The 15,236-nt window shown below is 43.4% G+C and overlaps 1 protein-coding gene across 1 annotated transcript in view; it reads right to left on the minus strand.

Annotated features, from left to right (window-relative positions):
• The window catches only part of zanl (zonadhesin, like), a gene marked incomplete in the record, with an annotated part of 443,805 nt that overhangs the window by 15,411 nt on the left and 413,158 nt on the right, over positions 1–15,236 (minus strand). Inside the window, 5 exon segments of the mRNA XM_037681443.1 lie at positions 1,082–1,290; positions 1,366–1,637; positions 3,965–4,092; positions 4,167–4,331; positions 4,424–4,570. Coding sequence (XP_037537371.1) covers positions 1,082–1,290; positions 1,366–1,637; positions 3,965–4,092; positions 4,167–4,331; positions 4,424–4,570 — 921 coding nt within the window.

Raw genomic sequence — 15,236 nt, forward strand, 5'->3', positions numbered from 1 at the left:
CATTGGCTCAGCAGGGTTTTATGGAGGCCATAGTTAAAAAGAGCCTTCACTTCCTGTTTGAAAGAGACAAGTCTGAGCTCAGATACAATGAAAATCAGTGGTAGTTTGGGTGTGTGCACTACGGGAGAATTGAGAGAAAATGATAAGACTATTCAACCCCAGGACTGTAAGAAGAAAAATAATTGTTTCAAAGAATGTTGGAAAGTTTAGACAACTGAAGCATTCGTGTGACATCACACTCTACGTTACACAACCTGTGCTACAATCTCCAAAGGTTGAATTTTGTTTTGAATACAAACAGACTGTACAACATCTTTGTTTAAAATGTTACCATTAACTACTTGGAGTCAACTCTGTCAGTTAGCAAAATATCTCATGAACCAATAGATGGAAATAATCATTGTAAAATTGGTTAATTTTGAAGCTAATTCAGTTCAAACTGTCTGCTACAAGATGACCGTAAAAAAACTTTAAAATGGCTGCAACACCATCAGTTTACAAATATCGAGCTAAGATTTGACATGGTAGTAGTTGAGAGTCTTTAATTTGACGTGGTAGTAGCAGAGAGTCTTTAGAATCAGAACAAGCTTTATGTCACAAACCAGGGTTTAGGATTCAGAATAAGCCAGACACAGGACTGCAAAAACAAGAACAGTTTTTATTAAATAGTCTGCTGGTTGCTGGGGTAAGGGTCTATGACCAGAAGGGCAGAAAACATGACATGTCATGAAGGGGAAGGGGAAGTGAGCAGATGGGGGGCCAGCGGGGGCCGCTGATCATGACACTTTATTATCATTGTAGTCAAGTCAAATTTATTTATGTACCGAGATACAACGAGAATATATTTGATGTGATAGTAGCTGAGAGTCTTTGGCAGCATGTATTCTGAGTGTGAGACTTTATAATATAACATGAGGTCACACATGACTACATTTTCAAGGTTTGATCAAAATAGCTACAGCTTCACCCTTTCCTCAGCTGGAAAAGGTTTTGGTCTGAAATAGTGGCATGAATGGTGCAAAGGAACGCTGGGTCTAAATGTAAAACCAAACCTGAACCAACATCCAGGAAGTGAACTTACATCATGATATTCTCCGTCTGAGTCCAGGCAGCCACACTTGTCCAGAGGAACACATTTGTTGTCACTTAGAACAAAGCCAGCGTTACATTCACAACCCTCCACACAAGTGGTTGGAGGGAGGTGGCAGAATATGGGGAAGAGGTCAGAGCAGGTGGGGGGGCAAGGCTCGGTGCAGTCAGAGTAGTGGCTGTTAGGAGGGCATGGCACGGCTGTGGGGAAGGAGCAGAAGGAGGTCTAAAAGCAGTATACCTTCAGCTGGTCTCTGGGTTGTGAGGGACACTTACGGCAGAAGGTGTTGTTCCTCCAGCTGACGGTGACTCCGGTGCTCTGACAGGCCTGAGCGTAGGCCTCCACATTGTCACACAGGGTCACTTGCATGCCGTTGTACTCACACATGTCGTAGACACAGTTCCCCAGGAAGGCTTCAGGGGGCACCAGAGAGTGGCAGGGCCTGAAGAGCTCAGAGAGGATGGTGTGGGCACACTGGTCCTTGTACAGCTTCTCCTCCTCTGTGGTGCAGTTTGGGTGGACGTCTGGACGAGTGTCTGGCTGACAGCTACAAAAAGGACAATGTAATTCAGTCAAACGTTTTCTTCTGCAAATTTATTTCAGCAACTCAGATCTGGTTCAGACCATTCATTAACTTTAATACTTTGACTCCATCCATCCATCCATCCATTTTCTTTACCCGTTTATTCCATTTTGGGTCACGGGGGTCGCTGGTGCCCATGTCCAGCAATCACTGTGCGAGGGGCGGGGTACACCCTGGATGGGTCGCAAGTCCATCACAGGGCCACATAGAGACAAACGAGACAAACGAGACAAACAACCATTCACTCTCTCACTCACACCTAGGGACAATTTAGAGTTACCAATCAGCCTAACATGCATGTTTTTGGACTGTGGGAGGAAACCGGAGTACCCGGAGAAAACCCACGCATGCACGGAGAGAACATGCAAACTCCACCCAGAAAGGCCCCTGGACCGGGGTTTGAACCAGGGACCTGCTCGCTGAGAGGCAGCAGCTCTACCAGTTGCACCACCGTGCTGCAATACTTTGACTCATTTAAGTTTATTTTTAATAGAAAACAGTTTGATCAATTCTTGTTTACTTATTTTAGCTTAGCTTTTGCAAATTTTAGATTTTAGCTGTTTTTGTACTGGTTTTAGCTTTAAGCTTTTTTTCTTTAGCTAATTTAAGGTTTTGCTAATTTTTTTTATTTTTTATTTTAAGTTAGTAGTTTGAGCTTGAGCGGCACGGTGGTGCAATTGGTAGAGCTGCCGCATCTCAGTGACTAGGTCACCCCGGTTCAAATCTCGGCCGGGGACAATTCTGGTTTGCATGTTCTCTCCGTACTGCATGGGTTTTCGCCGGGTACTCCGGTTTCCTCCCACAGACCAAAAACACGCATGTTTACAGGTCTCTCTTGTAAATGAGTCCTCAAGGCTCAATGAGAATAACATACGCCCCATCCTCCATTGCCGACCCTCTTCCTTGTTGACAGTCTTGTCAAACTGGTTGAAAACAACAAAGTCCATGCTCAATAATCCAGGTATACAATCCAACATTTTTCAGTCAGGTCATCTGGGCAGTTTCTTTTTTGTGCTGAAACGTTTCGTATTTGGTTTTAGCACAAACCAAAGAGACCATCTTATCACAAGCAGAACTGGTTTGTTCCACTTTGGAGTAAGCTGTTGGGGGAAGAATCAGTTTTGTTGTGTGTTTCCTTGATTGATGAAGCCTTCCGGACCGAAGGCGAAACGTTTCAGAACAAAAAAAGAAACTGTCCAGATGAACAGACTGAAAAATGTTGGATTGTTTACCTGGATTATTGAGCATGGACTTTGTTGTTTTCAACCAGTTTGACAAGACTGTCAACAAGGAAGAGGGCCGGCAATGGAGGAGGGGGTGTACCAAAGAGACCATCTTATCACAAGCAGAACTGGTTTGTTCCACTTTGGAGTAAGCTGTTGGGCGAAGAATCGGTTTTGTTGTGTGTTTCCTTGACCGATGAAGCCTTCCGGATCAAAGGCGAAACGTTTCAGCACAAAAAAAAAACTGTCCAGATGACCTGACTGAAAAATGTTGGATTGTATACCTGGATTATTGAGCATGGACTTTGTTGTTAGGCTGATTGGTAACTCTAAATTGTCTCTAGGTGAGAGTGAGCAACTGAATGGTTGTTTGTCTTGTTTGTTTCTATGTGTCCCTGTGATGGACTGGAGACCTGTTCAGGTGTCCCTGTGATGGACTGGAGACCTGTCTATGTGTCCCTGTGATGGCCAGGAGACCTGTCCAGATGTCCCTGTGATGGACTGGAGACCTATCCAGGGTGTACCCCACCTCTCACACAGTGACTGCTGATCATGGGCATCAATAATCCCCGTGACCCGAAAAGGAAGAAGTGGGTAAAAGATGGTGGATGGATGGATAGTTTCAGCTTCTTCTTCATTCAGGTAAGTCAGGGGTGTCAAACTCACTTACAAAAGGGGGCCAAAATTAAAACCTTTTTCAAACTAAGGGCCAATTTCAGAAACTACATTAGCTCAAATCAGATACCCAACATATTTTCTTGGTCCCAGGTTCCTCAACAAGAGTTTGATTGGTCTCATTTGATGTTCTCTGTTGTGCTTTTGACATCATAATCAAAGATTACTGGAAAAAATTTAAGCGATAGAAGTATTGTACATTTCAAATATCATCTTGGTGGCCAGATAAGATGTCAACGAGGGCCACATTTGGCCCCCGGGCCTTGAGTTTGACACATATGAGGTAAGTCATTCAGTGCCTCACATTCATGCTGTATTTCAGAGAAAGTGCTAATGTTCTAGTTAGTTACGGATATCAAAGTTCAGCATGGGCTCATGTTGTCTGTCACTGACCCAGGATCACTGTCGCCTTCTGATTTCCAGCTGTTACCCAGTTCAATGGCATCCTTAGCTGGTTTATTGTTAGGCATCAGGTTATCATCAGAGCCATCATGATTGTAGTTTCCACACATGCCACACACCTGGAGGAGACAGATATATAGAAACTTTGAAAAGTTACCAGCTGTGAAACCAAGGAACACTTGAGTGTTTGTACCTTATTGAAGTGCTCTCCAGGAACAATGATTTCCAGGTGATGGACTCCATCAAACTTCACTTGCAAACCAAAGTTTGTGTCCAGCAGACTGTAGGATCCACTGGTTATCACTTTGGCTCCCACCAAATCAATGGAAAAAGGGGTTCGTACCCGCCGCCCGTTCAACTGCAGCGAGTCAGAAAACATGTCAGTAACTTGTTGGGTTCCCTTATTTTATTGAGAACACCCAAAGTAATGTCTGAGACAAAGTTGTGTACCAGAACTCTGCGGCCCTTCTGTAGCTCAACCTCAGTGTTGTGGGGTAAAAAGACTTTGACCAAGCGGACGTAGGAAGCCTCTGGTTGACCACGCTCTTCGTTTTTAGCCACTACTTTGAAGGGTGTCACCTGAGTGGTATTACACACCTGAAGAATCCAGAAAACAAACAGAAACAACTTTTCATGGTTGAATTTAGGACTTCTAAGACAGGTTGCGAAGCAGAGTGTGTAGACTGATCTGTGCAGCCTCTAACCACCTTTGTGTCCATTACAAGCTCATCATTCAGGGGAGGGGCTGCTCTTCCTACTGTAGTAGTTTTATTACATGGATCCTTAAATCATTAAATAAAGCAATTTGACACTTTTATTCTAGGTATTGACAGCAAAGTCGGGGTTTATTGTACATACATTTCTCTCACTATATCCACAGGTCATATGCATACTTGGATGAAACTGTCTTGTTTTGTTGTTTTGCATTTTATTAGCAGCAGGATCCGTCTTATTAAGAAGCAGTGATGTTGATCTGTATGTTGCCTGTTTTTAAATGAACATGTGGTGGAGCTCCAAGTGTTTGAGCTGTTCACGCTCTTCTTTTCCATTAAAGAACAAGTATTAAAGCTACAAGCAGTATTGAAGGCCCTCGCAGCAAAGTGCCGCTCTGGCCTTACGGCGACCGCGGGAGCTCCAGCGACTCCGCCCAGTTGCCATGGCAAACACTCTCGCTCCCGTCCCGCACCCATTCACCGGGGTGCGCATTCGCTGAAGCTTCGACATCATCCGCGACCGCGGGCGCTCCATCAACGCCTCAAATTCGCCTTTGCGAATGCTCTCATGCCATTCCCGCATGCGTCCACCAGGGTGCACATATGCCTAAACTCTGCAATTGCCTTCCGCCCATATCAGTATGAGAGGAGGCACACTTGAGTCATATGTTAAACCACAATATGAATGTGCTTAGACGTGTTCACCAATTATGCACAAAAAAATCTGGTTACAATCGGATGATAATTCACAGAGATATAACGGAATAAACTGGGACGCACTTGAGTCAAACATTAAACAACAATACCAATGTGTCTAGAAGTGCTCACTAATCACGCACCCAAAATTTGGTGCAGATCAGATGACATATCTTTAAGATATAACTTTTAGAATAATCTAGGGGGTGCTAAGGAGTCAAATGTTAAACAACATTCCCAATGTGTTTAGAATGGTTCACTCATCATGCACAATAAATCTGGTACAGATTGGACGATATATAACTGAGATATTACTGTTGGAATAATGTAGTGTGTGCAATGGAGTCCAATGTTAAAGAACAATACAATTGTGTCTAGAAGTGCTAACTGATCATCCACAATAAATCTGATACATATTGGATGATATTTCATTGAGATATAACTGTTGGAATAATCTAGTGGGCAGACTTGAGTCAAAATTTAAAAAAACAATACTAATGTGGCTAGAAGTGCTCACTAATGATGCACCAAAAATCGGGTGCAGATCCGATAACATATCATTGAGCTATAACTGATTAAATAATCTAGAGGGCGCACTTGAGTCATATGTTAAACCACAATATCAATGTGTCTAGACATGCTCACCGATTACACACAAAAAAATCTAGTTCTGATCAGATGATGTATCACTGAGATATAACTGTTGGAATAATGTGGGGGGCACACTAGAGTCATATGTTAAACAATGTCAATGTGTCTAAAAGTGCTCACTGATGACACGCAACAAATCTGGTGCAGATCGGATGTTATATCAATGAGCTATAATTGTAAGAATAATGTTGGTGGCGCTATGGAGGATATTGGCCACTTAGCATGGATACCTGTTCAAGGGGTGGATAATTATCATCACAGTGATTTAGGTGATTTGGCATATTAACCAAGTTTGAAGGCAATCACTCAAAATCCCTAGGATGAGTTTGTTAAAATTTGCCATTAGAAACGCTTAAAAATGACCATTTGACCAAAAATGGCCGACTTCCTGTTGAGTTTGGACCAGGGCTCCAAGAGACTTTTTCATAGGTCCTGAAAAGATACAGGTTTGCCGAGTTTCAGAATTATCGATCAAAAAATGGCTTGGGGCTGAGGTTTTAAAATATTCTAGTGGGCGCTGTGGAGGCTATTGGCCACTTATCATGGCTTCCTGTTCAAGGGGTGAATAATGATTAATCATACTGATATTGGTGAACCTCGGTTCAAATCTCTGGAATTTAGAGCCAAACGTATGGCGACGACGTTACGTCTTACTTCGTCACGTCGCGACACCCACATGCTCCACCCCAAACTGTCAGTGCTGGAAAGCAAGTTACACCAATATGTCTTCGTTCCCTGGACACACTATCATGCTGATCAGGTAACAGGGGTCAGATAGGGACAGTTCAACGTAAAACTTTACAATTCCTGTTGTCAGGGGGCATGGCTTATGTGAGGCAATGACTTGACCATTCAGTCTTGCAGGGGACCGGATGTGGATCAATCACTGAAGTCTTAGACAGTTTTCGTGTAGGAGCTATTAGCGTTTCGTTTTTCATGTCAAAATGTCCAAATTTGAGGTCTGGCCCCGCCCCTTCAGCATGCTTCAGTTTGCACCGTTTTGATAACTTTCGTCTCCCATGCCTTTGGACCAAAATGGCCAAGTTTGAAATAGATTGAGTGAAATCCCTAGGAGGAGGAGTTCAAATGTGGAGGCTGTAATCAGCCAAAAAGGTGTGAAAATGGGGATGACATTCCAAAATGGCCACCTTCCTGTTTATCATACAACATTGGTGCCAGAGGGTTTTCTTTGCATCTTGGTGAATTGCACAAGTGTGGCAAATTTCATGTTTCTACGACAAACTAAGGTTAAGGCGGAGGGTATTTTGAAAATTTCTAGGTGGTGCTCTTGAGCGGTTTCTGTCACAATTTTTGCCACCCCCTTAAAATACATAATTTTTCACCAGTCCTAATGTGTCTGTCAAATTTGGTGACTTTTGGGATATGTTAAGGCCCCCAAAACGCCAATTCATTTGGCGGAAAAAATTGCAGCAACGGTCTCGCTCCTGTCCCGCTCCTGTCCCACACCCGTTCATGGGGGTGCACATTCACCGAACCCTTGACCTCACCCGCGGGTGCTCCAGTAACACCTCCCAGTGGCCGTCACGAACGCTGTCGTGCCATTTCCGCACGTGTCTACCAGGGTGCGCATATGCCTAAATCTGTCTTTTAACACAGGATCATCCAGATTAGATCAATTGTGTCAAAGAGGGAGCATTCCAAATAAAAAAAGAGACTTCCTGTTCCAAAGGGGCGGGGCTTTGACAACGTCATTATATGACGACAGTGGATCGTCAGACATCCAACAGGGATGAGTCACGCCAAGTTTGGTGCATTTCAGTTTTTCAATGTGAAAGTTATAGTGTTAGGAAATTTATGGCATGAAGCGCAAATTTGAGGCATGGCCACGCCTCTTTAACATAAACAAAACTGAAAGCTTTTGATAACTTTTACTCCGCAATGTGTTAAGGGCACATTAACCAAGTTTAAGTCCAAATAACTGTTGGAATAATGTAGGGGGTGCACTTGAGTCAAATGTTAAAGAATAATACCAATGTGTCTATAAGTGATCACTGATCACGCAAAAAAAAATCTGGTACATATTAGATGATATTTCACTGAGATAGAACTGTTGGAATAATCTAGGGGGCGCACTGGAGTCAAAAGTTAAACAACAACACCAATGTATCTAGAAGTGTTCATTAATAATGCACCAAAAATCTGGTCCACATCAGATTATGTATCACTGAGATATAACAGTTTGAATTATGTAGGGGTGCACTTGAGTCAAAAGTAAAACAACAAAACCATTGTGTCTAGAAATGCTCACAAATCATGCACCAAAAATCTGGTCCAGGTAGGATGATTTATCATTGACTCAAAATGGCTGACTTTCTGTTGGTTTTGGACCAGGGCTCCAAGATACTTTTTTCATAGGTCCTGAGACAATACTGATGTTCACTGAGTTTCAGAATTATCGGTCAAAAAATGGCTTTGGGCTCAGGTTTTAAAATATTCTAGGAGGCGCTGTGGAGGCAATTGGACAATTATCATGGTTTTCAGTTCAAGTGGTAGATAATGATCGATCATACTGATTTTGGTGCACCTCGGTTCAAATCTGTGGAATTTAGAGCCAAACATATGGCGACGGCGTTTCGTCTTACTTAGCCACGTCGCGACGCCCACATGCTCCGCCCCAAACTGTCAGTGTTGGAAAGCAAGTTACACCAGCATGTCACCAGTCACCGGAGACACTATCATGCTGATCAGGTAACAGGGGTCAGATAGGGACCTTTCAAGGTAAAACTTTACACTTCCTGTTGTCAGGGGGCATGGCTTAAGTGACATCATGATTTGACCATTCAGTCTTGCAGGGGACTGGATGTAGATCAATCACTGAAGGTTTGATTTGTCAGACAGTTTTCGTTTGGGAGCTATTAGCGTTTTGTTTTTCATGGCGAGATGCCAATTTTGAGGTCTGGCCCTGCCCCTTTAGCATGCACGAAAATGCACCATTTTGATAACTTTTTGTCCCCCATGCGTTTTGACTAAAATGGCCAAGTTTGAAACTGAATGAGTGAAATCCCTAGAAGGAGTTTGTTCAAATGCGGAGGCTGTAAACCACCAAATTTGTGTGAAAATTGGGCCGGCATTCCAAATAGGCTGCCTTCCTTTTTATCGTACAACTTTTGTGCCAGAGGGTTTTCTATGCATCTTGGGGAATTGGACAAGTCTACCAAATTTCCTGTTTCTACGACAAACTAAGGTTAATGCGGAGGGTATTTTGAACATTTCTAGGTTCTCTTGAGCTGTTTCTGTTGCGATTTTTACCACGCCCTTAAAATACATAATTTTTCACCAGTCCTGGTGCGTCCACCAAATTTGGTGACTTTTGGGATATGTTAAGGCCCCCAAAACGCCAATTCATTTGGCGGAAAAAATTGCAGCTTGGGCCTGAACAGAGCGATAACTATAGGCCTTCGTAGCGCTTCGCTGTTCGGGCCGAATTAAAGCTGCAAGCAACATTTAAGGCCCTCGCAACAAAGCGCCGTTCCGGCCTTACGACAACATTGGGAGCCCCATCGACTCCGCCCAGTCGCCATTGTGAATGCTCTCGCGCCCGTCCCATGCTCCTTTCACCGGGTTGCACATTCGCCCAACCTTCGACATCAACTGCAACCAACGGAGCTCAAGCAATGCCTCCCATTCGTCATAGCAAATGCTCTTGTGCCATTCCTGGCATGCGTCCACCAGATTGCGCACATGCCGAAACTTTGCAATCACCTTCCGCCCATATCAGTATGAGTCCGTCTGTAAGCCTTACAAGTTTGGCCAAAATTCAACCATTCCAGAGGGGAGTTATTGTCACTTCCTGTTTTGTCGCAAATATAAAGGACTTCCAATAGGCTTTTCAACATGTCATATGTGGTAATCAACAGTTAGCAAATCCAGTTTCAGTCTTATATCTTACACAATGCCAAGATGTAAGGGTCACCAATAATCATCAGTTTCATCACTGAGTGGTACGGGCTTAAGTCAAGTCATGCATCAACAATACCTGTGTGTCTACAAGTGCTCACTGATGAATCATGAAAAATCTGGTCTGTATCAGATGATGTATCACTGAGATATAACTGTTGGAATAATCTAGGGGGCGCACTGGAGCCAATTGTTAAACAACAATACCAATGTGTGAAGAATGCTTAATTGATCAAGCACAATAAATCTGGTACAGAGTCCATGGTATATAACTGAGATATAACTACTGGAATATTCTTGGGGGTGCAATTGAGTCAAATGTTAAACCACAACATCCATGTGTCTAGAAGTGCTCACTGATCATGCACAAAAAATCTGGTACATATTGGATGATAATTCACTGAATTATAACTGATTAAATAATCTAGGTGGCGCACTTGAGTCATATGTTAAACCACAATATCAGTGTGTCTAGACGTGCTCACTAATAACGCACCAAAAATCTGGTCCAGATTAGATGATATATCACAGGGAAATAACTGATTAAATAATCTAGGGGGCGCACTTGAGTCATATGTGACACCACAATATCAATGTGTCTAGACGTGCTAACTAATTATGCACCAAAAATCTGGTTTCGATCGGATGATGTATCACTAAGAAAGAACTGTTGGAATAATGTAGGGGGCGCACTTGAGTCAAATGTTAAAAAAAAATCAATGTATCTATAAGTGCTTACTGATCACGTACAATAAATATGGTGCATATTGGATGATATTTTACTCAGATATAATTGTTGTAATAATATAGTGGGCCCACTGGAGTCAAATGTTAAATAACAACACAAAGGTATATAGAAGTGCTCACCTATCACGTACCAAAAATCTGGTGCAGATCGGATAATATATCATTGAGATATAACAGTTTGAATAATCTAGGGGGCGCACTTGAGTCATATGTTAAACTACAATACCAATGTGTCTAAAAGTGCTCACTGATGACGCACAATAAATCTGGTACAGATCGGATGTTGTATCACTGAGCTATAACTGTAAGAATAATGTAGGTGGCGCTGTAGAGGCTATTGGTCACTTATCATGGATACCTGTTCAAGGGGTGGAAAATGATTTATCATAGTGATTTTGGTGCACCTTGGCAAAAATCTGTACAATTTAGAGCCAAACATATTGCAATGGTGTCATTTATTGATTCGTCACGCCGCCACATCCACATCCTCCAGCTACCACTGCTTGTAATTTACGTCAAGTCAGATCATCTTATCTGTATTCTAAGACAGGATCATCCTGATTAGGTCAAGAATGTCAAAGAGGGAGCATTCCAAGTAAAAAAATAGACTTCCTGTTCCGAGGGGGTGGGGCTTTGATAACGTCAAAAAATGACCACAGTGGATCGTCGGGTATTCAACAGGGATGAGTCATGCCAAGTTTGGTACATTTTGATCTTTCAATGTGAAAGTTATAGCGTTTGTAAATTTATGGCGTGAAGCGCAATTTTGAGACCTGGCCACGCCTCTTTAACCTAAACGAAACCGAAAGCTTTTGATAACTTTTTCTCCCCAATATCTTAAGGGCATATTAACCAATTTTGAAGGCAATCACTCAAAATCCCTAGGAGGAGTTTGTTAAAATTCGCATTTAGAAACGCCCAAAAATGACCCTTTGACTTAAAATGGTCAACTTTCTTTTGATTTTGGACCAGGGCTCCAAGAGGCTTTTTCATAGGTGCTGAGAAGATTCAGATGTTCACCGAGTTTCAGAATTATTGGTCAAATAATGGCTTGGGACTGAGGTTTTAAAATATTCTAGGAGGCACTGTGGAGGCTATTGGGCAATTATCATTGATTCCTGTTCAATGGGTGGATAATGATCGATCATACTGTTTTTGGTGAACCTCGGTTCAAATCTGTGGAATTTAGAGCCAAATGTATGGCGACGGCGTTACATCTTACTTCGCCACGTTGCGACGCCCACATGCTCCACCTCAAACTGTCAGTGTTTGAAAGCAAGTAACACAAACATGTCTTCGGTTACTAGACACACTATCATGCTGATCAGGTAACGGGTCAGATAGGGACAGTTCAATATAAAACTTTACACTTCCTGTTGTCAGGGGGCGTGACTTAAGTGACGTCATGATTTGACCATTCAGTCTTGCAGGGGACCCGGTGTGTATCCATCCCTGAAGGTTTGATGTCTCAGACAGTTTCTGTGTAGGAGCTATTAGCGTTTCGTTTTTTATGGCGAAATGTCCAAATTTGAGGTCTAGCCCCGCCCCTTCAGCATGCTTCGTTTTGCACCGTTTTCATAATTTTTCGTCCCCCATGTCTTTTGACCAAAATGGCCAAGTTTGAAATCGATTGAGTGAAATCCCTAGGAGGAGTTTGTTCAAATGCAGAGGCTGTAAACAGCCAAGAAGGTGTGAAAATTGGGACGACATTCCAAAATGGCCGCCTTCTTGTTTATCGTACAACATTGGTGCCAGAGGGTTTTCTGTGCATCTTAGGGAATTGGACAAGTGTATCAAATTTCATATTTCTACGACAATCTAAGGTTAAGGCGGAGGGTATTTTGAAAATTTCTAGGTGGCGCTCTTGAGCCGTTTCTGTTGCAATGTTTGCCACACTCTTAAAATACGAAATCTTTCACCAGTCCTGATGCGTCCATCAAATTTGGTGACTTTTGGGATATCACTTCACTTCCGGCGAGCTGATGGACGTCAGCTCCCTCTGGCTTCTCTGCAGTCTTTTATCATCAAACTGACCAGTTTTTTTTCGAACCGGACTAAAGTTGGTCCCCCTTCCAACCAAATTTGGTGTTCAGTGACTCAGAGAGCCGGACGGGGCCGTCCAAAAATATATTTTGGTCCAGGACCGGCCGCTCCCACCCCACCGGTCACTCTGAGCGCACCCTGCCGGCCAGGTGACCCCTCAAGCTGGGGAGTCATCGCACAAAGGTCTGGTGTTTTTTCTCTCTCTCTCTGGACCTCAACGAACTCTCATCTGGACCTTTGTGGTTCTACCTGGTTCCGAGAAAAATCGCCGGGTGGTATTTCGCTGGTTTTCTGCTGGACTGGCCCTCGTGATGTCTTCATAGGTGTGGGGGAAGTGTACCTGTGACCCTCGAACTGGATCAGAACCGAACCGAGGTGGCTGTGGGGGACTTTGTCTTCAACAGAGCCGGTCTCAGCTTCAGTGAGCAGCCTGTTACTTTTACCGAAGGATTGCCCACCTCCGTAGAATCGCTGTGTTCACCTGGAAGAGACGCTCCGATGCTTTGAAGCACCGCCGGACCGAAGCAGAACCGGGCCAGGGACATCTTCAGCCTCTTCGTCTCTCGTGCTGTGAAGCGCCGGAGACGGACTGGAGCAGAACCGGACCGGACCAGTGTAGACTTCAGCCTCAGCCTCTCTGGTCTGTCTCATTTTTCATCGGGGGTGCCTCTCGTGCTGTCGGGTGCGGAGGTGTTGTGCAGAGAAGCAGAGGAGCAGCGCTGCGTGGTGCTCGATAGAAGTTCGGAGTTTGTATCGGAGCTGTTGTAGGCCTCCATCCAAACTCATCTGGATAATAATTATTTTTATTCCGGATCACGCTGTTGGCCCCTGTTGACCTGAAACGAGCTAGGACCATGCCTTTCACTTCAGGAGGATTTTCTGGCAGCTCGCTCTGCTATTTGCTGCGAATTATCTATTTCTGTTTCGGCCTGTTGATTCTGGACCCAGCTTCTGTTTCCCATGGGAGCATCCATCCATCCATCTTCGCAGAGGGGCTGGAGCCCCCCTTAGCCCAACTCAAACTGCAGATGGGCCACCTCGTCGGGTTTGTTTGCCCATTTGAACTGTGACGTTTTATGGTCTGAAACTTTTCTGTATCATTCATATTATTGTCACTATTTTCAGTTCTCAGATTATCTGGAGTCACTGAATCTTGTTAATACACCTGGATCTGCCCATCACTGCAACTTTCACTGTTTTTGGGTTCTGAATGATCACATCTTCATTAATGTTTTTCATGGTTCGATTATGGGGGCTAATTGTCACACTGTTAACTCCTGTAATTACATATCAGTCACAAAAAACTCAAGAAAATGTCTGATAATAATGTTGCTACTACTCTCAGGGATTCAACCCAACCCTGGACCCCCCACTATTTATATGACACCAATGACTTTAAAAACGTGTCTGGGCTTCATTTTCTGCATGTAAACGCACGTAGCCTTCTGAGAAAACCTGATGCCTTGAAAATTCTGGTTAGTTTTTCTGGGGCAGATGTAATCTTCATCTCTGAAATCTGGCTCAACAAATCTGTACTCAATAATGACCTGGCAATCAATGGATTTAACATCTATCGCTGTGATCGTCAAAAAAAAAAAAGGGGGGGGGGGTCGCTGTTTACATCAGAGATTCTTTGGTTGCTAGTCTTGTGTCTTCTAAAACAATTCCAAACCAGTTTGAAGCCTTAGCGGTAGACATCACCTTGAATGGAGGCCAGATCTTATCTGTAGTCTGCTGTTACCGCCCACCTTCAGCAACACCTCAGGCTCTGTCTGCCCTGATGGAATTTCTTGGTAATGTAAAATTCAAAGATATCCTTTTGGCTGGAGACCTCCACATTGATTGGTGTAAGTCGTCCCCCTCTGTGATAAATTCAAGGAATGCTGCCTGTCTCTCAATCTAACCCAACTGATCAATTCTCCCACTAGATTAAACAAAAACCGTCTTGAAAAATCCTCCATCTTAGACCTGTTTCTAACTAATATGCCTCACAAATTCCCTGGTACAGGTGTATTTGCCAATATCTTGAGTGATCATTGTGTGACAGCGGCTTTGAGAGATATTAAACTTCCACCTTCTAAGTCCAGATTAATTCAAAAAAGGGATCTGAAACATTTTTGTGAACAGTCATTCCTCTGGGATCTGTCTCACTTTGACTGGCATCGTATTCTGTTAACTGATGAAGTGAACTCCGCTTGGAACTATTTTCATAATAGTTTCATTTATTTTGTGAACAAACATGCTCCTTTTCGTCAGTTCAGAATAAAGGGACGAGACAGCCCCTGGTTTATTCCTGAGCTAGCTGACCTCCTGCACAGGAGAGACCATCTTTGGGCCACAGCGAGAAAATCTGACTCAGACACTGATTGGTTGAGTTTTCAACAGATGAGGAATAAATGTACAACTGCTGTCAAAGCAGCAAAACGCAACTATTTCTTATCTCAGACCTCCAAAAATCTAAATGACCCTAACAGATTCTGGAAAACCATCAAATC

Source organism: Nematolebias whitei, chromosome 1 (assembly GCF_014905685.2).
Source record: "Nematolebias whitei isolate Nwh7 chromosome 1, NemWhi1, whole genome shotgun sequence".
NCBI lineage: Eukaryota > Metazoa > Chordata > Actinopteri > Cyprinodontiformes > Rivulidae > Nematolebias > Nematolebias whitei.